The sequence below is a fragment of the Cannabis sativa genome, chromosome 1, assembly GCF_029168945.1.
Source record: "Cannabis sativa cultivar Pink pepper isolate KNU-18-1 chromosome 1, ASM2916894v1, whole genome shotgun sequence".
Lineage (NCBI taxonomy): Eukaryota > Viridiplantae > Streptophyta > Magnoliopsida > Rosales > Cannabaceae > Cannabis > Cannabis sativa.
The window spans coordinates 4,136,966-4,160,878 of NC_083601.1; the positions used below are offsets into that span (position 1 = coordinate 4,136,966).

General features: G+C 30.7%; 1 protein-coding gene across 1 annotated transcript; it reads left to right on the forward strand.

The window, feature by feature from the left end:
• The first annotated feature begins 5,208 nt into the window (after positions 1–5,208).
• Positions 5,209–8,382, forward strand: LOC115707999 (protein NSP-INTERACTING KINASE 2). Its single transcript, XM_061102832.1, has 4 exons — positions 5,209–5,866; positions 6,249–6,509; positions 6,607–7,482; positions 7,580–8,382. The coding sequence occupies exons 1-4, from the start codon at positions 5,443–5,445 to the stop codon at positions 8,065–8,067; spliced, it is 2,049 nt and encodes a 682-aa protein (XP_060958815.1). The 5' UTR covers positions 5,209–5,442; the 3' UTR covers positions 8,068–8,382.
• The last annotated feature ends 15,531 nt before the right edge of the window (positions 8,383–23,913 follow it).

Here is a 23,913-nt window from a genome sequence, read left to right on the forward strand (position 1 = left end):
ACAAGTCCAAAAAATTAAGAGAAGTGCTAGGGAAACTCTCTTTTGCACTCTCTTTTACACTCTCTTCCTAATTGAGTGACATGTGTAACTTTCTAAAATATATTTAAGTGTAGTTACAATTATACCCTTTTTACTTTTCATTAATAATTAAAATGTGTTATCTCATTTACTTGTTTATTTTTTGGACTATTTTATTAATTTCTCATATTTCTTTTACTAAATAATATAGGGTGATTCTACAATGCACCCCCTTAAAAGGGATGTATTGATGCACCCTAAACTTATTTCGGCTTTCAGAAAAAAAATTTAATCTAATTTTTTTTCATATTCATGCACGTTATAGCTATTTAAGATATCTTACAAAATTTTGAGAAATTCGTAATAATTTACAATATAGAAAATAATGTTCAAACAGTCAATTTTACACGCGTATAAAATAAAATAGTCACGCGTGTAATACAATGTTTGAAAATAGTTTTCGGCGTGTTGAACTTTTCCAAATTTCTTAAAATTTTGCAGGATGTCTTAAATAACTATAACGTACATGACCATGAGAAAAAATTTGACTTAAAAATTATTTCGGATGCTAAAACAGATAGGGGTGCATCAATATATCCATTTTAAGGGTGTGCATTGTAGAATTTTCTAATAATATATACTACTATGCATCTTTTTTTATAATAAATATGTAATATTTTATGTTATTAAAAATAAAAAACACTAACTCTTTTTTTTTCAATAAATTTTACATCAGTTTTTTTTTTTTTTTCATATTGTATCATTATTTAAATTATTTTATTTCATATTTGTTATATATATATATATAAAAAAATAATAAAAGAAAAAAATAAACTAATATAATTATGCCTAGTCAATAGTATATGTTAGATCGATTTATTTTTATTTTATTTTTTTTAATTAAAAAAAATTATTTTCATGAATAGGCAAAAAAAAAAAAACTAATTGATTTAATATATATATACATATTTGATTAGAGAGAAATTTGAGAACTATTTAAGGGAATGTAAAAAAATAAAAACAAGAATTTTTTTTAAAGAATGATACGAAAAAAAAAATGAATGAAAAGAAATAGTTTTTCATTTTTTATAAAGTAAATAGCCAATACTTATTATAAAAGAAATTAAAAATGGTTTATTGTGGTACATATTATCTATTGAAAAAATGAAATTTTAATAAAAAAATTATATAATTTAATTAAGTTTTTTTATTGTCTAAAAAATAAACAAACAAGTAAATAGAATCACACATTTAAAATTTAAATTATTAGTAAAAATAAATAGATTAATTATTAGTTTTCAAAAAAAATAAAAAATAAAAAAATGAGATAACTCATTTTAATTATTATTAATAAAAACTAAATGAGGACTTAATTGTAACTATTTTTAAACATAATTTAGATTGTTACACATGTCACTCAATTAAAAACAGAGTATAAAAGAAAGTGCAAAAAAGAATTTACTTAGCACTCCTCAAAAAGCAAAAATTAATTTAAGAGTTAATTGCGAGTAGATAGTAAGTTACTCTTATTTTTTTATCTTTCGACCCTATATATAATCAATCCTTAGCTCACTCCAGTCCATTTCATAATTTTTAACAAAGAAAGAGTAAAAGGCCTTTTAGACTGGGTTTTTGGTCAACGATTCCAGCGATAATTCAAAAGAAAAATACTACTGATTTAGCAAGAAAATAAAATGGGATTGGGAGAGTAAAAATAAAATAAATAGGGAATGTGGTGCCAAGAAAATATGAAGTACTACTGAGGTGGGGCTAAAGAGACAAACGGAGATGGAGTCAGTAAAGCTCTCTGACACACATCACAAACTGAAACTCAAAAAGTAACGGCAGCAGAGATGGATGGAATGGAATGGAGTCCACTATTTACTATTCTACCACTAATTTATTTATTCTTTTTTTTTTGAATTTTGAATTCCAACCCAATTAAATGCTTCCGCTGACGACTTAGCCAATAATATCATGAAGCGACTAGGGTGTACCGTAAATTGCACGCATCAGATCATCAGATTTTGAATTCAAACGCAGCTGAGCTCCCTCGATTGTACTGAAACTGCTTATCTGTATGAAACCACGTGGCACATGTAATGGTAAGACTAGTACTCTGGACCCAACACGACATAAATTTCGAACCCCTCTTCGATGATTTTAATATTAAAGACCAACCAGTTAAATGCTCAATTTCTTTCTACAATCAAATAATTATCTATAATAATTCACCAAAAAAAGAAAAAAAAACTATAATAATTAAACACCAATAATGTATGAGCTTCAACTACATGAATTCAAAAAATCTCTCTTTCACCATGAAATTTAAATTTTAGTTGTTGTATTTATTAACCCTTACAATTCTGAATAATATAATTGTCCTTATTTAAGGCTTTGCTTTTCTTTCTCCAAGGACTAGTACCATATATCCATCTCCAAGAATATTATGGGATAGGGTTTTCTTAAAAATTTAACCACACTCTCAATTGCTTAAAAAAAAAAACACATTCAAATCTCAAATTACAAATAATTTTTTGAACATTATTATAAGGCATTAGTATTGTCCCAATATTTTATATAAGTAACACTTTATGATTAGTTAATAATATTTCTTAAAAACTATTTTCTTAAGTTATATATGAAATCTAATAATTAATTACACTAATAGCAATATAATACCGAGAAGAGTACTAAGTACTAATAATATATTTTAGCAATTTTTTAATTTTTTTCAACTATTTTAAATAAGAATAAAGAGCAATGGATAAGTCTACTATACACTTCCTTAAAGAGATGTTTCAGTAGACCTTATATCTGTTTCAACATTTAGAATAATTTATTAGTCCAATTTATTTTCATAATTGTGTACATTATAGTTATTTAAAATTATCTATAATTTTTTTAAAATAATTTACAATACTAAAAATAAAGTTTAAATAATATTTTGTTGCACGCGACTGTTTTTTTACACAGTGGTAAATAACTATTTGATTCTTATTTTCTACACTATAAAATATTTGAAATTTTGTAAAAAATTTACAGGTGGTTCTACAATTCACATGATCATTAAAAAAATAGACTAAATTTTTTGTTAGGATGTCCAAATAGATAAGGGATCTACTAAAAGCAATTATAGAATAAATATTATTTTACTTTAATTGGTAAGGTAATTTTATATTTGATATTTTTTTTAAGAAACAAGACTTCATTCAAGGTTAAGAAAGGGGCCAAAACTCTACATGCCTGGCGGACAAATCGCACAAACTCACAAGGAGATGACACAAATATCGGCTAACCGAATGGTGAAGGTGCTATGACAAGAGAAGCACATCCATATGGGTAAGACCCGAGTCCCCCCTCTACATCTACAACACTCCGAAAGCTAATCAACAACCATTGTGCACTGGAGCCAGGATGCCTGAATAGTAACCCACGAGAAAACACTGAGATCTGAAAAAAAGAGGAAAAAAAAAACAACACTCCAAAGCCAAAGTACACATCTGAGAAGGACCACAACCAAGCATTTTCCTCAAAAATGAAATGGTGAGAACCCAAAGAAGCCCACCACCAGCGCCACGCTGCTCAATAGGACAGAACCACCATAGACCTCTGACCAGCGGTAAGAACCATCTCAACAAAGATGGACAACCTCCAAAAGCAGTGACCGGTCGCCTGAAAAAACAGGCGCCAAGGAACCGGTCCTGAAGAACAACGTCCAACACCCACCTGACCCGCTAACACCGAAACCCACTAAGAGGAGACTTCCTCCCCAACACGCAACATGTCGAGACTAATTAGCCTCCTGGGTGCCACCGATCTAGATCTGGGCGGCGACGCCCAAGGTGCATAAGAAACCCTAGAAGAGACTTTAGAAGAGGAGAGAAAAAAAACTTTAAAAGTGAAGAAATATTTGATATTTTTAAAAAATATTATCTAATTATTTTTTATATGATAATTGATATTATATTACGGTTATAGTAAATTTCTCCCCAAATTTCAAAAAAATTATGAATAAATTTGGTGTTAAAGTTAATTTTACATATAAAAAAGAAAATAAACTATAAAACTTTTATTAGTTATAGTAAAGTTTATTTTCAATTAATTTCTTTGTACGATATTGAAAATAAACTTTTAAAAATGCATAATTTTTTTTTCAAATAGTTTTTTTTCCTAAAAAGAAATATATAGTTTTTTTTTTTTTGCAATGAATATATAATTTTTTTTAATAAAAATAGAAATATATAGTTTTTTCTAAATAAAAATAGAAATATATAATTAATTATATATATAAGAGATTTTAATAGTTACATAAAATATAATTATTGGATTATTGTTAAATAGTTGTAATTATTTTAGAAATTAAATAAAAATAATTAAGAAAAGACATACGCACAGCCTATTTCAACTTTATTCTTCACTTAATTTATACAAAAAATTTATAATTTTGACAAAATGTTTGCTATCACTAAATTATAATTTTTAAATTACACTCTACATAATCTTTTCTATAATAAACAAAAATGACTAACAAAACGAATTATTTATGTTAGGGTATTACTTACATTACATATTGGGTTATTTTTTATTTTCTTATTTTTTGACATGGTGGACACTAACATGTTTCACTAAACTAAGATTGAAGGATATGTAAATGACAAAAAGACTCATTTCATTTTCCACATAAAATAATACATTTCTCAAACAAAACCAAACCTTTATTATAACTAACAAATATTCAAAAACTACTAATTATTGTGTGCATCTTAATTTTGTTTTGTATTGTTTGTTTCTTCATTTTCACTTAATTTTTTTATTCCCCAAACCTAAACCATCTACTTTAGAACACATGCAAATCTGCTTTTTTATTTTTATTTTAGTCTTTTCCTGCCAATGTGGGTGTGGGAGCATATCTGGCACTGTAGACTAGAATGTCATTTATTTATTTTTTTTATTTTTTCAAAAGGAAAAATAGAAAGTCGATCTTTTCGTATATTTTTATAAAATAATTAATTTTACAAAATAGAAATAGTGGATATTTAAAAGTTGTAGTATGCAACTAGACTCAAACTAGGCCCATTTAATGAATGAATGGTCCAAACTCCCCCTACAGATCGATCCAACGGCCATAGTTCCACTCTCTCTCTCCTTCTCTCATTTTCATTTTCACTATATCATAAAAGAAAGAGAAAATAAATTCTACTCTCTCCTCTGCTCTGGTTCTGTCACTAGAGAAGCTAACAAAGCTCTCTGCTATTTCAGTTTCTTCTCTCTTAACCATTTTTTCAAGAAGCCAAAAAGGGATTTCTCTCTAGGTGAAGAAGAACATCCTATTAATTCTCTGTTTTGTGTATTTTTCCTTTTTAACATTAAAAAAGCCAGTAAAACAAACCCAAAACAGAGAGACAGAGACAGAAACCAGAGATGAGTTTCACTGTCTTTCTTTTCTCCATTCTCATTTTCATCACGAACCCCATTTGGGTTTGTGGTAATGCAGAGCTTGGAGCACTCATGAACATCAAAGCTAGTTTAGACCCTGAAGGTTTGTACCTTTCTTCATGGGCCGTTAATGGAGATCCTTGTGATGGCTCATTCGATGGTGTAGCATGCAATGGTTTGGGACGTGTGGCTAACATTTCACTTCAGGGGAAGGGACTCTCTGGCAAGCTCTCTCCTGCCATTGCTGGCCTCACTCACTTGACTGGCCTTTATCTGCACTATAACACTTTGTACGGAGAGATACCAAAAGAAATCTCCAACCTCAGAAATCTCACAGATTTGTATCTCAATGTTAATAATCTCTCTGGCCAGATTCCTCCTTCGATTGGAAACATGGCCAACTTGCAAGGTTAGTAGTAGTACTTGGCAAAAGCCTTTTTTTTTTTTTCTTCATTTAGTGATAAAGTTTGGACTTTTGAAACTTCTTTCCTTACTTTATTTCTTTTAAATCTCTCTCTTTCTTCATTGTTGTTTTTTTTTTCTCAAGTATTTGTTGTTTTTGGCTAATTTTATTGTTGTTTTCATTTATGTTTAAGTGAATCTAATCATGGATTTAAGTACTACTAGTTTCACCTTTTATATGCAGTATGGATCATTGATACAACAGTTTCATTTTTATTTTCTTTTGTGTATAGTTTCAAAATTCATGTAATAAATTGATATTGATATATTTTGTTTAATCCATTATTTTTACAGTTTTCTGATCTTGTTTGTGCAATTTTGGTCAATAGTTTTACAGCTGTGCTACAATCAGTTGACTGGAAGCGTACCTACTCAACTGGGATCTCTAAAGAAACTCACTGTCCTTGCCTTGCAATCTAACCACCTCACTGGAGCAATACCAGCAAGTTTAGGAGATGTGGAAATGTTAATGAGGCTAGATTTGAGTTTCAACCATCTCTTTGGCTCCATCCCCATTAAACTAGCTGATGCCCCTTTGCTAGAAGTTCTTGACATTAGAAACAATAGTCTTTCCGGCAGTGTTCCTCTTGGTAATGTTAGCTTATGAGTTTTCTTTGCTTAGTTGATTATGCTTTTTGTAAAGGTTATGTTACTAATTGTGTTTTCTATTTTCTATGCTTGATGAAGCTTTAAAGAAACTTAATGAAGGATTCGGATATGAAAACAATCTCGGATTATGTGGAAGTGGATTTGCAGCATTGAACCCTTGTAACTCTTCAGATCATGTTAATCCAAATAGACCTGAACCATTTGGCACTGGCTCAGCTGGTTTGCCAACAAGAGACATACCAGAGACAGCAAATGTTAAGCTGCCTTGCGGTGAAACTGGGTGTTCGAATGTGTCGAGATCCCATCAAGCCTCTTTCGTTGTTGGTACTGTGGCAGTATCTATTGCATTGTTAGCCATAGGAATTCTATCTTTCACTCAATATCGTCGGAGGAAGCAGAGGCTCGCGACCTCTTTAGAGGTTGCTGAGGGACGGCTTAGTACTGACCATCAAGCTAAAGGGATGGTTAGGAAAAATGGATCCCCTCTTATCAGCCTAGAGTATTCTAATGGTTGGGATCCTTTGGCTGATGGAAAGAATATGAGTGCATTTGCTCAAGAAGTTTTCCACAGCTTTCGGTTCAATTTGGATGAGGTTGAGGCTGCTACTCATTACTTCTCAGAAGTGAATTTGTTGGGAAAGAGTAACTTTTCTGCAACTTATAAAGGGATATTGAGAGATGGGTCACTGGTTGCTATCAAGGGCATTGGTAAATCATGCTGTAAGTCAGAGGATGCTGAGTTCTTGAAAGGGTTGAACATGTTGACCTCATTGAGGCATGAGAATCTAGTTAAGCTAAGAGGGTTTTGTTGCTCAAGAGGCCGCGGCGAGTGCTTTCTCATCTACGATTTCGTGCCTAATGGAAACTTACTGCAATATCTTGACGTGAAGGATGGTGATGGTGAGGTCCTTGAATGGTCAACTAGAGTTTCTATTGTCAAGGGCATTGCCAAAGGTAATACTCTTTTCTTATCAATTAGAATACAAAGTTTTGTTTGCTTTATATTTCCGAGCTCATTAATCACTCATAGTAAATCTTTAATCTTCTGCAGGTGTAGCTTTTCTACATGCATTCAAGCCAAACAAACCTGCTCTTGTCCATCAAAACATCTCAGCCGAGAAGGTCCTCATCGACCAGCGGTTCAACCCGCTGCTCTCAAATTCCGGCCTGCATAAGCTTCTTACCAATGATGTTGTCTTCTCAGCACTCAAGGCTTCCGCCGCCATGGGCTACTTAGCTCCAGAGTACACTACCACCGGCCGTTTTACAGAGAAAAGCGATGTCTATGCATTTGGGGTGCTAGTACTCCAAATTCTCTCTGGGAAACGGAAAGTTTCCAACTCAATCCGTGTTGGAGCCGAATCAGGCAGATTCCAAGACTTCATTGATTTGAACCTCCAAGGCAGATTCTTTGAATATGAAGCTTCAAAGCTTGCAAAGATTGCTCTGTTATGTACTCACGAATCACCCATTGAGAGGCCCTCCATGGAATCAGTTGTTCAAGAGTTGAGTACCTGCAGTAGCTGCTTGAGTCTCTGATTCAACCATTATTTGGTAATGGTGAAAAGCTAGAGATATGACTCTTACTAACTTGGCTTACTGGTAGTTATATAACTGTAGGAGTTTCCTTTTTTTCTTTACTCCATGTTTTGGAATTGGAATGTCCTTTTCTTTAGGACCAAATTAGCTTTGTTGGGAAGTGTTAAATCTTGGGGTTCTATTGTAGAATGGATATGCATTGTTTTTGGGGGCTCTTTTCTTCTGTAATCACCTATTTTGTGTACTGAGATAATTGGCTTGTAAAGAGGTGAACTTTGTCCTCCATTAACAAAGCTTTTGACCTATTAATTTATTACATCTCATGTCTCTGCTCTTCGCGTGGTTCTTTTGATAAAGTAAAACAAATATTAACTGAGTTCTTAAAGATATATGCTGATAAAGGTATGACAAGGTTTTGGGGAATGAAAGCTTGTTGTCGTTTCTTTTGGTAGCAAATGTCTGGTTTTCCAAAAGTTAAAATCATGGGCTGTAAACTAAGAAAATTATGAGATTATTTCACAAATATTCAAAAATTACGAAAAGTTTAGTGCATGTTTGACATCATAATTAAAAAACTGTTTTTTGTTTTTAAAAACAATTTAGCTTGTTTGGCCTTGTTTTTTAAAAACAGTTTTCAGAAAATAAAGTTACAAAAAACAAGAATTTTGAACTGTTTTAAAAACCAATTCACTTTTGGTCCATATTGTTTTTAAAAATCACTAACCAAACGTGACTTGTGTTTTAAAAACTTCAAAAACTATTTTTTGTTCTCATTTCTAAAAACAATTTTTTAAAACAAAAAACAGAAAACAATACCAAACATGCTATTTATTTATTTTTTATTTTTATTGATTTTTTTAACATATCCTTGTTTACATATAGAGAAAATATAGTATAATATTGTGGTAACATAAAAATAACATTATTTTTCTTCTAAAAAAATTATAAATTCGTAAAAATAAAACAAAAAATATATATATATAATAAAAAGTGTAATTTTAAGTAATTTGTGTAAATTTTCTTAAAAAAATTTAAAAATTTCTTCTTAAGAAATTGATGTCGTAGAGGTGTGGTAACTTTGTAGTAAAATGCTATTTTTTTTTTCCTTTTTTTTGGGGGGAAAGGATCTATATAAAATGGTAGGTTAGATCTCTAAATTTAATTTAATATATGAAATTTGCACCACTCATTATAGCTTGGGGCTATTGTATATAAACATAAATATATATAATTATATAAATAGAATCAAGATATTTTTTTTTTTTTAAAAAAAAATAATCCAGAAAGATGGTCCCATACAAGTTTTTTTTTTTTTAGGGAAAATACTTAGTTATTATTAAACAATCAAAATTCGTTTACAATAACCGAGTATATAGGCGGAGGAATAATCTCCAACCAAGTACAAGCCTCATCCAGCCCTAATGCAAATTTAGCTAGCCCATGCACTGTATTGTTAGCAGAACGACGGACATGTGATACATTTATATTCGGGAAAAAGGATAAAAGACTAAGAACATCACTAATTAAATCTGAGAATTCTGAATTTGAATTGAAGGGGGCTTTCAAGGCATTGACCACCATAAGAACATCAGTCTCAATATGTGTAATTGGTAATTGTTGTTGAAGGAAAAAGAAAACATGTTTGTTCTTATAGTGTTTTAGTATTTTGAGGGGAAAAAAAAAATAAATAGTATTTTTTCCCATCAATTATTACCATATTTTAATTTTTCCCCTTAAAACTTTTTTGTGCTCGTAAATTTTTTTCCAAACTATTTCTTTTAGGACTTGTTTGGAAATCAAAATTAGAATAGACTAAATAAGATTGGATTATACTCAAAGTACTTTTGTATTTGGTTTGAAAATAAATTGGACTATTTTATTTATTTATTTTTTAAAAATAAAAATTTATAACATTAAATAAATAATTCTAAAAAAATAAAAAAATAATAGGGTCAAAATAATAAAATTATAAAAACAATAAAATAAAATATCATATGTAATCAAATATATAATAAAATAATTTATCATATTTATATTTAATAAATAACTATAATAATAAAGTAAAAATATTTGAATAATATAAAATTATTTAAGCTAAATAATAATTTAACCACTACAAATATTAGTTTTCTAAATTAATGGTATAAATTTTCTAGTAATTTAAAAAGAATACATAATTTTATTATCATGTTATTTCTCTTACAATCATTTTTTTTTTGGAAATTTCTTATAATCAATTTAAGTAGCTATTGTATAATTAATATTATTTTAAATTTTGAAAGCTTATGTATAATAATTTAAAATTGTACATTTTTATTAATTTTATTAAATAAGTTTTTGATAACAAATTTATAATTCTTTCATTAAAATTCTTATTAAATTTAAATATATTAATAAAATTAAAATTAAAAAAAAGGATTAAAAAAAAATCTTATGTATGAGATTATTTATCTCACCCTGCTAGTTGGGAACACTAAAAATTTGTCATGTGTACACTTGTGTACACAGTGATATGTTCACAGTGACACTTAACATAGTCTTTTGGACAAAAGTAAAAATAGCAAATAAAACGAGAATTTGTGTCCCCAAAAAAATCGATTTAAGTAGTTAATTGTTAAAAAATATAAAATATAAATTAGTTTGTCCCCAATATCGCTTTTCTTTATAAAAATTTGCCTCTTTAGTCACATGTGGCAAAAAAAATTGCATATATGGTATTTTTATACCTTAGGTGGCAATACCACTTGCAACACACATAATTGAATAAAATTAAAAAAAATTATTTATTAAATGATTAAAAGACATATTTATTAAACTCTAAAAAAAATTAAATTCTGAATAATACAAAATTAAGCCATATTTTAGCAATATATTTTAGAGTTTAATATATGTTTTTTTTTTGTTTTGGAAATTATATAATATATGTAATTATAGTTAAATGGAACAAAAATTCTATTTACTCAAAAAAGAAAAAATAAATACATATGTTCTTAATTTACTACTTCCATTAGTTATGATTTGTGTCACATCTTGACAAAAAAAAAAAAAAATTAAATTTGGGAGTTTAATTAAATTCGCTTAAAGTATTGGTTAATTTCAAACTTTGCATGATGTGTTATGATCATCATATACAATGGCTAAACAAGATTTATCAAATTTTAAAAATTAGTAACATTTTTTTAATCAATTTTTCATTTTTAAAATTAGAAAAATAAAAATAATTTCCAAAATAATGTTTTATCAAACTGCTTTTATTTTTTAATTTTTAATTGAGAATCAAAATTTTAAAAATTAAAAAAAAATCACTTTCAAAATTTTTTGAAACAATTTTTTTTCTTAATCGTTATTTTGGATCCCGATCCCAACCTTAACATTGGAACCCGGATCTTGACCCGGACCCAAACTCCCGATCCCGATCCCGATCCCGACTCTGACCTCAAACCCAAGCCCCAACTTGGACCGAAATTGGAACTCGACTTGGAACCTGGACCTAAATCCAGACCAGAATTGGATCCCAGACTGGACTTGAACCTCAGACCGGGATCCCAGACCCGAACCTCAATCCCAACCCCGACTCCCGGCTCTGGACCTAGACTCGAACTATGGCCTCGACCCCGACATTGGACCAGAATCTGAATCCCAAACTCGAACCTCGAACCTCGAACTTGACTCTTAGTGCTAGACCCAAACTGTGGCCTCGGTGCCGGACCCGAACCTTGGATCGAACTTGAACCCTGAACCCCGAACTAGGACCCAAACCCGGCCTAGACCCTCGAACTTGGATCCTGGATCAGACCCGGACCCAATTTCGACCGGTCTCGAACTTAAACCCTGATCTAGATCCGACTTAAATAAAATCAACAAATAAAAATAAAAATAAAATTTACAGAACATATATATATTTTTGTTTTTAAAAAAAAAGTTGTAAAACACAATTTTATTTTTCTAAAATAAAATTTTAAAGACAAAAATGTTAACAAATACTTTTAGTTACAACGTATACAAAAATTAATTAAATACATATTTTATTCCTACTCAATAAAATCAACTTACAACTGGAGCTTTATTATAGATATTAGTAGAGTTGACTCTTCTAAATTGTTATGACTATAATGATATTCCAACAGCTAAGAACCCAATTAAAATCTCACGACCTTACATAACAATAATGAAAATGAACCAATAAATTATTAATCAAGGGCCAAAAACACATCTATTATTAATCTAGATCTATGAATGATAGTATATGCTTGTGCATTAGAGTTATGAATGAGCTAGAGGGAGCAGAATTAATACTAAGAGAAAAGTTGTGTTAATGTTAATTATGAAATTAAATTACTAAGTGATTATATATTATATATTTCATGTCTTTTCATTCGGTGGAATAAGATAAGTTTGTTTCAAATGGAAACAAAAATAAACAAAAAAATGCTATTATTAGATGTGATATTGTTGTTATTATTATTATTATATATAAAGCTATGATTATAGGTTGCTAATGACTGATTATAATGTCGTTACATGCTTGTTTCTCCCTTCCTTGCTTCTGATGGTGGAAACTTCATATCAAAAGCAGCTGTTATAATTATAATGCTTCCATTCTACCTGCCCCACAATTGGTTACAAATCATATTGTTATTATTATTGTTTATCTTCAATATTATTTGCATTCTGTCATATAACATATATTCACTCCTAACCTTTACTATTTTTATCACCCATATGTGTTAGGTAACGTTCAATTTACAAGGAAGGAACTAGGCTTAATTAATTATTGGTTCCATTCCACAAGCATATTTCATCACACATTATTTCATGGGTTAATTTCACAAATGCACAAAAACAACAAAAATATGGTTTCACGGAATTTTAAACATTTTAACGATTTTTTCGATTTTATTTACATAAAATACGGTATTTTTATGTTGAAATTTTGTTCATTTGTTGTTAATTTTTTGTTATACGTATGTTATTTTTTGTTGTTTTTTTTGTTGTTATTTTGATGTTATTTTGATGTTACTTATATGTTGTTTTCTTGTTGATTTTATGTTGTTTTCGTGTTATTTTTTGGAAAACCGTAAAAATGTAAAAAAACATTCTTTGAACGTAAAAATGTAAATATTTTACAAAAAATAGTGTCTTATGTAATTATTCCTTATTACATAGAAGACTTTGGGCCCAAAATATTGGGCCACGAATAGCCATAATCAAGAGATTATTTCACAAATACACAAAAACAAACAAAAAAAAATTACAAAATACGTTTTCACGGAAATATAATCATTTTTACGATTTTTGTGATTTTATTTACAGAAAATACGATATTTTTATGTTGTATTCATGTTAATTTGCTATTGATTTTTTATTATCTGCATGTTATTTTTTGTTATTAGTATGTAAAAAAAATTCTTTAAACGTAAAATATATATATTTTTTTAAAAATAATACCTTATTTAATTATTCCCATAATCAAATCCCACTAATCAAAATGAAATTTCCCAACTCCATGACCTATTTTCACCTATCACATTATTTACTATAGGAAGGTACTACATTATCAGCCCAACTGCTCAATTGAAGATGACATTTGCTAACATAGGCAATAGAGGGACTTTTTGAAGGAATTCCAGAGGACTTCATCCTAGTCCTCTTCTTCCATGTTCGAAATTCAAGAAGAGTACATAGCATCTCCAACAGAGGCTGAGGCTGTCCAATAAATTGGATGTTGGAACATTTGGTGTGAATTGTTAAAAGATGAAAAGGTAAAATTTGAGGTTCAATTAGTTCCATGTGGTGGAAAATATTTTCAAGAGATAATAGGAGAATTACAATCAAAATACTTAAAATATAAATAAAAGTATTGCATCAAGATTACAAGAAAGTTAGAGTCGGTTGACCCGCTTATTGGAGAAGCTGCGGTATGTCGATTAGCTTATGAGACGGCTATTCTGATGAAGCACAATGTTGTTATGATTGAGAGTGATTTTATCAAGGGTCTAAAAGGAAACTGTTCCAATTGGAGTATTGATAATTATATTCATCAATGTAAACATCTCTCTAATATTTTGTTTAGTTGTAATTTTTCGTTTATTTTTAGACTTTGTAATTTTGCGGCTCATAATTTGGCGAGGTGGACTTTTGCTAACAATGTAACTGGTATGGTTAGGAAAATTTAAAAAAATACTAGCATTTGGATTAATTTTTACAAAAATACTGTCACACGAAAATCTTTTCAAAAATACTGTATTTTTATAAAACAACAGTGGAACACAAAACAGAACAACTAAAAATACCAGTGGAACAACTAAAAAATAACCGTAGAACAACAGTGAAAACTTAACACAGTACACAGTATAAAACTTACACAATATTTTTGAAAAAAATTCCGCCCCACAGTATAAAAGTAAAAAAGTTAAAAATTTCAGTATGTGGTGTAATTATCCCTATGGTTATGCTTTCTTCTATGTCAGATAGCATTTTATGTAATGACTGAGAGGTCTAACTCTTACTTTATTTATCTATAAACGCTTTTATTTAAAAGGAAAAGGCCCAAGAATCTTAATTTGTCTTAAAAGTTATTTCCTCCTTCATATGAACACTTAGAGAAACTCTAAAAATGCTCTTAAGAATTTATCAAGCCTTATATACTCAGCTTAGTGTCTAAGGATGAGCATATCCTCACAAGGTTCTAACAACAATAATTGATTTCAACTATATCTCTCACAAGTACATAATATGGCCTCTATTTATAAAACTAGTAAACAAACCGCACTTCCCAGGGGATGTTTAACATATTTTAAATTACATATATCAAATAAATTATTGAGAAATAATAAGAATTGATAAGCAATCTTTCTCATAATACACTATTTCTATATCTCATTCATTCAAATTTGTTGTCATCATTGTATCTCTGGTACGTTGTTATCACCGTATTTCACGTTTTATCACCGTATCTCACTTATTGTAATCATTATATCTCACTTGTAGTTGTCACTATTTCCCTTCCTAATTCTCAATCTTAATCTTAGATTCCATCTTGAAGCTCAAATATTTTTATTAACACAATTTTAAGATCTAACAAAAATTATAATAATTCCTTAATCATACATCATCAAAAATACAAAAAAAAAAAATAAATAAATAAATAAAAAAATCAATAACTTATCATTTGATGTGTTTAATACCACTTTTAGAATTAGAAACTCGAACTAAATATTAAAAATATTTAATATATATCATAACACTTTTTTTCGCAATATATTTTTTTAAGATATATATTTTCAAAGAGTATAGGTATATATGTATTGCTAATGTTCGATTACTTATGATTATGATAGATTTTTATTTGAACAAATAGTAAATTGTTCTCATAAAAAATATAATCTACATATATTATATGTTTATAATTATTGAATAAAATAATCATGTATGCATGAAGAAAAGGTTAGAAAATTAGAAAATAGAATCATTTATGCTTGAGAAAGAAGTTTGAGCATCGTGTGTGGTTGAGAAAAAAGAGATATAAATATAATAGGTCGTATTTTCAGGTCATTTATGCAAATCTGTTAGACTAATTTTAGTCTAAGTTTCAGGTCGTATTTTTGGATAATTTTTGATTTTTGTTTCTAGTTTTAGGGCTATTTTACGATTGATTCTTTTGTTTCAGGTCCCTGAATGTTTAAAGGAAGTATTCACAAGAATAAAGGACAAGAAATGATAAAGTTGAGAAAAAATGTACAAAGAAATTTTCTGCCGAAGCCCGTTGTAACAGGCAGAATCCTTCGTTGCGACTGGAGTTGGTAGAAAGTTTCCCATTTTGTTGATGCTTTCGCCATTGCGACGGGCAAAATGCTTCCTCGCGACGAAGCCTTCCTGACGAGTTTATGGGTAATTTTGCAATTTTACGAATTTTAAAGAGAAAACTTGGCTCAATTAGAAAGGAGTTCATGATTTTTTATGATTATTCAGAAGGGGAGCCCTATAAACAAAGGAGAGGACTTCAAGAGCGGCTTGTGGCGACCCAGATCGATTTCTTCAACTAGTTCTTTTCTTCTCTCTTAATTTTTCTATGTTAATTTCTATTTCAATTTTAATTATGGATTTGACTATGGAGATTATGAACTAAACTCCTATTTGGGGACATGATGAATGTTGATCGATATTATTTTTGGTTAATGATAATTGTTATTTCTCCTTTCTTGATTGTGAATTTATCCATATTTGTATTAATTACATGTTTAAGATTGATCACCTACTGCATACTTTATGATCCAATTCAAAATCTGAAAAAGTGAGAATTGAGAATGCTAAAATTAGATAAACTAGGCTTTGATGTGAAACAAAAGTATTTGCATAGCCTTAGTGACGTTGAGATTATTGCTTAATACTGATTATGTGTTAGTCTAACTCGGAGATGATTAGATAACATATGATTTAGCACCTAAAAGATCTTAAAAGAGTTAGGTTAATTTTTATAATCTGTCATTCACATTGAGAAAGAGAATAGTAATTAACATTAATAATTGGACAATTAAAGCAACATGATTTCTTTCCCTAATTTTTCATCCTTGATTAAATACTTTTATTTCATAATTTTATTTTCTTGTTAATCTTGATTTTTATTTCAATCACAAATTTTCGGTTACCAAATAGAAATATAAGTCTGATTTAGTGGTATTCAGTTCAATTCCCTGTGGGATCAACCTCACCTGTGTGAGCACTACTTGATTACGTGCACTTGCGTAGCTATTTATATTTTTCGTAACAAAACCAAATAGATATTTTTGGAATAAATATTATATAGTTATATGTATAACCTATAATATATATGGTTTTTTAAAAATATATGCTTGACTTATGAAGCTGAGTTATGAGAATATTTTTTTTTAGAAAAATAAAAAATATATAGATATATAAATTTTAATTAATTAATAATTCATTATATTAATTTAAAATAGTTGAATAAAAATATTAGAAAAAATAAAATTATACGACTGAAGTTAAACATATAAAGGTAAATATTTATGATTTTTTATTAATTAATAATTATTAATTTAAAATATTAGATAAAATAATATATTAGAAAATATAAAAATATACGTATATGAATATTTTTTATTAGAAAAATATAAAAAATGAGAAAAATAAGGAGATAATACATAGACTTATTTGAACTAATATTAGAATGCTACATCACTATTTTTCCTTTATATATATTGATATTCACTTCCATATGAATATGAATGACCACTATAAAGCCATTTGATATTAACAATCATAAATTGAATATTTATGGTATGAATTGGGTAATTTAGAGGAGTTTTGAGCTGTTAGAAAGACTTCCGACTTTCAAAAACATATGCACTTGTATGCTGAAAAAAATAGTAGCTAGTTACCGGTTACCAATTTTTTCAGCTTGGCTAATTTTTCTCTAAAATGTTGTGAATCACTCCTACTTAATTTTGAATTATTTATACACCTTATAAATGAATAAATCAAGTCTCCAACAACTATATTTTTAATATATATCATTCATTCACATTCATAAATAATTTGTAACATTTTTTACTAAAGAGTAAAAAAGAGGTGAGAGTTACATATTCAAGTGATCATCAAATTAAAGGATTTACAACTCTTATTTTGTGATCATTCTATACACATTTTGTAACTCTTGTGTAACTCCATAATGTATGTTATAATTTGACAAAATTAATAATTTATCACACTTAAATATTTGTGACTTAGTTATTTTATCTAAACATTATATTATACAAAATAATACAATATTCTCCCACTAGATTAAATAATATCTCATTTGTAACAAATAATTTTGTAACACAATATTTTATTTATTTAATCAAACATTATACTATAGAGTAATATAATATTCCTCCACTTGATTAAATAACTCCACTATAATAGAAATTATTGTATTTGTGCGTAGTGTAAAATGTCTTTCGACTTGAATTTTATATTAGTGTAATTACCACAAAGTTTGCTGAAATTTTAGTTGCCGTAGCATTAAATCACTATTCTTTGATAACAAACCAGTGATAACACACACACCTTTGCTATGCTCACTCAAGAAGCTTATGGATTGATTTTGTACCGTTAATGGCCATGTGCACAAATCCAATTTATAGACTTTCTAGAGAATAACTCTCAATTCTCATAAGAGGCAGCACCAACTCCTAGTCCATGCAGGTAGAGTTTTGGTGTCTCATAACTCTTTAGAAACTTTCTTAAGCTTAAGTGAGTTTTCTTACGCTTAAGTTCCATTAAAAAACCTTTCGGTTTAATCCTCTAATTTTCGCTACATGTACTTATCCATAAATGGGACAATTGAGTATCACATTCATTCTATTGACTTGTTATTACATATTGAACTTAAGAATTGATTTTTACTAGTGTTAAGATAGGTTACCATCAATGGGTAAAACACTAAGAAAGCTTATGTTCCAAATCTCAAAATTCATATTATAATCTTGTATGAAGATTAAGCGATTTATCAACCTAACACTTCTGATTCCAAGCGAATCATGCTAGTCAAATATAGTGTCCACCTTTAAGGTGACCACTATTTTGATTCCAAGCGAATCATGCACAACAAACTGGTACCAAAGCTTGGTTTGTAATCATGGCTGTTGCGAAATACAATGTCAAAAAGTTTACTAGTACGGGTGACTTTGGATTATGGAGGATGAAGATGAAGGATCTATTGGTTCATCAAAGGTTGTATGAGGCTCTGTTGGGAGAGAAGTATCTTCCTGATTTGATGTATGAAAAAGAAAAGAAAGAGACTCTTATAAAGGCTCATAGTGCGATCATTTTGAATCTTAGAGATAAGGTTATGAGAAAGGTTGTAAAGGAAGATACAACCGCAAATGTGTGGTTGAAACTCAAAGTCTGTACATGACTAAATCCTTGGTGAATAGATTATATCTAAAACAGGCCCTATATTCATTCAAGATGATGGAAGACAAATATGTTGGAGAGCAGATTGATGAGCTTAAAAAGTTGATTCTCGATCTTGAAAATATTGGTGTTACCATTGAAGATGAATATCAAGTCTTGTTGTTGCTCAGTTCTTTGCCAAAGTCCTTTGCTCACTTTAAAGATATATTGTTGTATGGAAGAGAGTCGATGACACTCGATGATGTGTAATCAACTTTGAATTCAAAAGAGCTGAATCAGAAGAGTGAGTCAAAGAACTCTGGAAGTAGTGATGGATTCTATACAAGGGGCAGAAGTGAGAAAGAAAAAGTCACGAAGGTTCAAAAGGAAAATCAAGATCTAAATCACAGTTTGATAATCAAAAGAATCTTAGATGTTGGATCTGTAAGAAAATAGAGCATCTTAGACGACCATGTGTGGAGAGGCATAAGACGGTCATGTATCTAAAAACTATGTTTTAGTCATAAGAAACTTTTTTTGTGACTAAAAGTCTTATTTAGTCACAAAAAAATTATATTGTGACTAAAAGTTTGTCACTAAAGGCAGCTATTTTTTGTAGTGAGAGTTTGTTATAAGTTAGTCGAGAGAGTAAGTTAGTGGTCACATTAGTTTGTCCAACTATGTTTAACTAATTCTTGATACTACTCTGATATATAATCTAGTTCATATTAAGCTCTTAATACAACTCTTTTTTCACTATTTGATGATCTTCCTCTCATTCTTTTCTCTGTTCTTTATTTTCTATCTTCTTCTACATTTGTTAATTGTTTGTGTTTCATTTAGGCTCAAAGATTCAATATAAATATAAATATAGACCTTTTCTTAACGAAATAACCTTACACTTTACAAGTTACTATTACCTGCCTAGTGTCATGGGCTTACCTTTTCAGGCAGCAAAATACCCGTGCGGTACCTCGACTTCTCTAAGCTAAGGTCATCCTTCAAACTATCCGAGTAATAATGAGCTCATTTTTCACGCGACCGTGTACCTCGTGCACAGTTCTGTCTCTTGGACAACTCTCGTTGAGTCATACTTGCTAACATGCATGAGTGCATCCATGCATCGAAGCTCTCTAGCAAAGATACTTGCATTGTCCATAGATTTCCACTATGAAAAGGCAATCGCAACACCATCGCTTACCTAGTCACTCGTGACCAAGGTAGCATTAGTGGCAAGATGCAAACACTAAGCTGACCTGCCAACGGTTCTAATCATGCCTCATTCGATAGTGTTCTTACAATCTCCCTCATCACCCAAGGACTCCCATACGTCCATGATCCAATTCTCTAGGCACCATGCCTCCACGCATATTGGTAGGCCCTCGAGACAAGCCACTAAACTAGTAGCATACGTTAGACCTCTGTTTCTTTCAAGCATGGTGCTTCCGTCCCATGTGCGTATCCAAACTAGCCCACAAATGACTACTCGTGTCATCTCGCGTTGAGACTCGTAGCCAAGGCACACCACAATGTCTCTTAAAGGTTTAAGCCACGTCCTGTGCAAGGGCCATATTGGCAAGCCAATGGAAACGTACTTGCTAACCTATGGTAGCATTTTTAGATGCACTATTGGGTTGGCCTGATAGTTTCCATGAGTATTCTAACTCATGGAGACATATGAGTGTTGGAAATATTTTACCAGGATCTAGATTTACTACCATGTATGTTTCATTAACATCCTAATATGAATTCTAAAACAATGAAATAAACACATATAAAGTTTAGGAAACCTTACATTGGGTGCAACGGAATATAATGTCTCCTTCCGTTCAGATCTGTAGCCCTTGATTTCTTTCTGTAGCAGAACATAATCAAGATCTGAACCTGGATCTCTTTCTCTCATTCCTTTGATGCTGATTCTCCTTCTTGTTGATAGATTCTACACAATCTTCCACACCATGATTGAGATACCACTTGATGTGTGTGGGCACTACTCTATTCACTCAAAGGTTCGAAATAGAAGAGAGGAAAAGAGAAGAAGAGAGTGGCGACTTTGAATCAGGTTTTTCTCTGAAAAAGAATAAGATGCATTGCATAGTTTCCTGAAGCCATCACTTTCTATTTATAGAATGCCATCTAGGTTTAGGTTAGAATTGTATGACACTAAAATAATGAAAAATATAAATGGTAAACCCTATACAAAGTGGCTGGCCATATTAGTGGATAATGGGCCTCACTTTGTAATTTTGCCATTTTGTCATTTCTCAATCCCATTTTCTCGAAAATGCCAATTTTCCAATTCAACCATTTAAATGTCAATTCTAATTATTTAATAAGTAAAAATTAATTATTAAATAATATTGTCATTTAATCTATTTATTAATTAGACATATAAAGTCTCTTAATTAACAAATAAAACCTAGAATCTCTTTTCTTTACAATTATGCCCTTGCTTAGTGAAAATTCATAAACTAGACATACTCTAACTTTAGAATTATAATTGATTAATTAAAATCAATTAACTGAGTCTTACAAGCAGTATGGTCTCAACTAGTATGGCGACCACGGGCCTATATAACCGAGCTTCCAATAAGTCGAACCGAATTTACCAAGTAAATTCCCTAACTTATTAATTCCTTATTGAATCCACACTTAGAACTTGGAATTGCACTCTTAGTCATATAGAACGCTCTATATGTTCCACGATATAGATACACTATTAGTTATCCATTGTTATAATCCTAATTTGATCAATGACCCTCTAATAGATGATCTACATTGAATAAGAACTAAAATTACCGTTACACCTTCAATGTATTTTATCCTTAAAACACTTAGCTCCGTATAAATAATATTTCAGCGAAGTGAAATGAGATCTCCACCATTTATCTATGTTTAGCCAAGCTCGAAGGATATCATCGTTTCACTTCTAAATTCCTATAGAAGTTATAGACTTCATATTTATGTTAGCGCTCCCACTCAATTATACTACCATGTTCCCAAAATGTACGTATCACCTTCACCCAAAAGTAGGCTTAACTAACAAATGAAAGAACATGTATAATACTCTTGAGATCGAACCTAACCATATCAGGATTAAGATCATTTGATCTAGGATCAACAGGCGATATTGAATTGAATAGATATTACGGTAAATTTTAATATATCTAATCAAAGTTCAATATCGGTCCCTTTCGATGTATACTCCATACATCCGATACTGGTAAACTTTGCCAATGCCCTGGAAAGGACATAACACTTATCCAAGGTGTAAGAATACCTATCACTGATTATCATGTCAGTCTAAATCCAGTGAACTGACAAATCAGGGAATAAACTTTCGAACATATAATTAAGATTATATTCCACTGTGCTGACAACACTATAATCATTAACAAATTCATATGTTACGGACTTAAATAGAATTCATACATTATATGTATATAATCATGAAATAAATCATGTGAACCATGCAACATAAAATGTTATTTCTGATCTTTATTAGTAAGTAAAGCTGATTATATTGAAATGAGTTTTATTTAGGGCACAAAACCCAACAATGAGTCCCCTTGTGGTCCGCATATTCCTGTCCTAATAGTCCTACTGAATTTTAATAGCTCACTTAGCACCAAGGTTCCAGGGGGTGGTAGAGAGCTGACACCAAGTACTCCCCTCTTAAGGAGCATTCTAAGCTTTTAGCCATTTTACCAAGAACATATATGATTTTTTTTTTGTAGACATATGTTCAACACCATATACCAAATCACAGATTTTCTCAAATCGAATTCTACCATTGTATTCATAGACCCGAATAAATTGTGAATATCAAATCCTATCCCGATTCAGACACAGGTATTTATAAAAATGCCACTACCGTACAAACTAAGCATCAACATGCCACCAGCATGCACACCAATATGCGCCACCACTTGACCACCACTTGGCCACCTTGTGGGCATCACCTAGCTTGTATCGTGCCATCTTGGCTCACATGTTACATTCTCCCCCACTTCAACATGTTGATGCCCTCATCAACGAACCACAGGCAAAACTTCCTAATCTCGACTCTTAAGATTACTCCAAGCTTCATCCGAATCCTAAGTCTGCACTTGTTCCTCTATCCTTGTAGAACGACCCTCTTGGCGACAATCTCCCTCGCCCACTCTTGGACTTGATCAAAGAACCTATGCCACTGTTGCTATTCAGAATCATCCATGGAGTAGTGCCTCCGCACTTGAATACTTCCTCCTACATGAAATCCTCCGAGTCCATCACAATGCCCCTTCAGTCAACTAAGTAGCCCTTGCAACACTGACGTTGAAGCTATCACATCCTTTGATAGTAGCTCACTCGCTAATTATCCAATGCATACTCCTTTTAACAAGGACTAAGTATGGTGCACACCTCGGGGTGAGGTTCATAACCAACCATACCCAACGACACCTATAGAACACACTTCCACTTAAGCCAAGTCCTTCTAGATAAGTCCCTTCAAAAACTTCACATGCTAACTCCATGGCGCACCATCCTCCTAATGGCAATCAACCAAGACACTCTTATCGAGGACAAAATTTGATGCGTCTTTCCTAGATGAGGCTCGTAAGTCAACCACACCCAATATAGCACGAAGTGCACTCTTGCCAGCAATCTCTTCCCGAAGTACTCAATATTGGCCCCCGACCCTACCACACACCCACAACTTCATGCAAAAGGCCTCTTTGAGCCAATGCATAAGTGCTCTTATGAGCTTCTTTCATGCAGTCAATGATCTATCAATCACCCAAAACCATGAATTCGCCCTCTGGCTTCTGCTCGTGTCGACTCTTCGACACTGTGTCACAAGTCCATCTCTTAAAATTAACCCTGCATCCTCTGACGACTCACTAAATTTTTACAAACTTGATAACACGAAGTCTTACTCTTAAGACTTGAAGTAATCATAATCCGCTA

Bases quoted from the DNA above. Each gene is read 5' to 3' on its own strand.
- LOC115707999 (XM_061102832.1), top strand. From the start codon at position 5,443: ATGAGTTTCACTGTCTTTCTTTTCTCCATTCTCATTTTCATCACGAAC. The intron at 5,867-6,248 runs GTTAGTAGTAGT...TTTGGTCAATAG, and splicing joins AAACATGGCCAACTTGCAAG to TTTTACAGCTGTGCTACAAT. The intron at 7,483-7,579 runs GTAATACTCTTT...AATCTTCTGCAG, and splicing joins TGTCAAGGGCATTGCCAAAG to GTGTAGCTTTTCTACATGCA.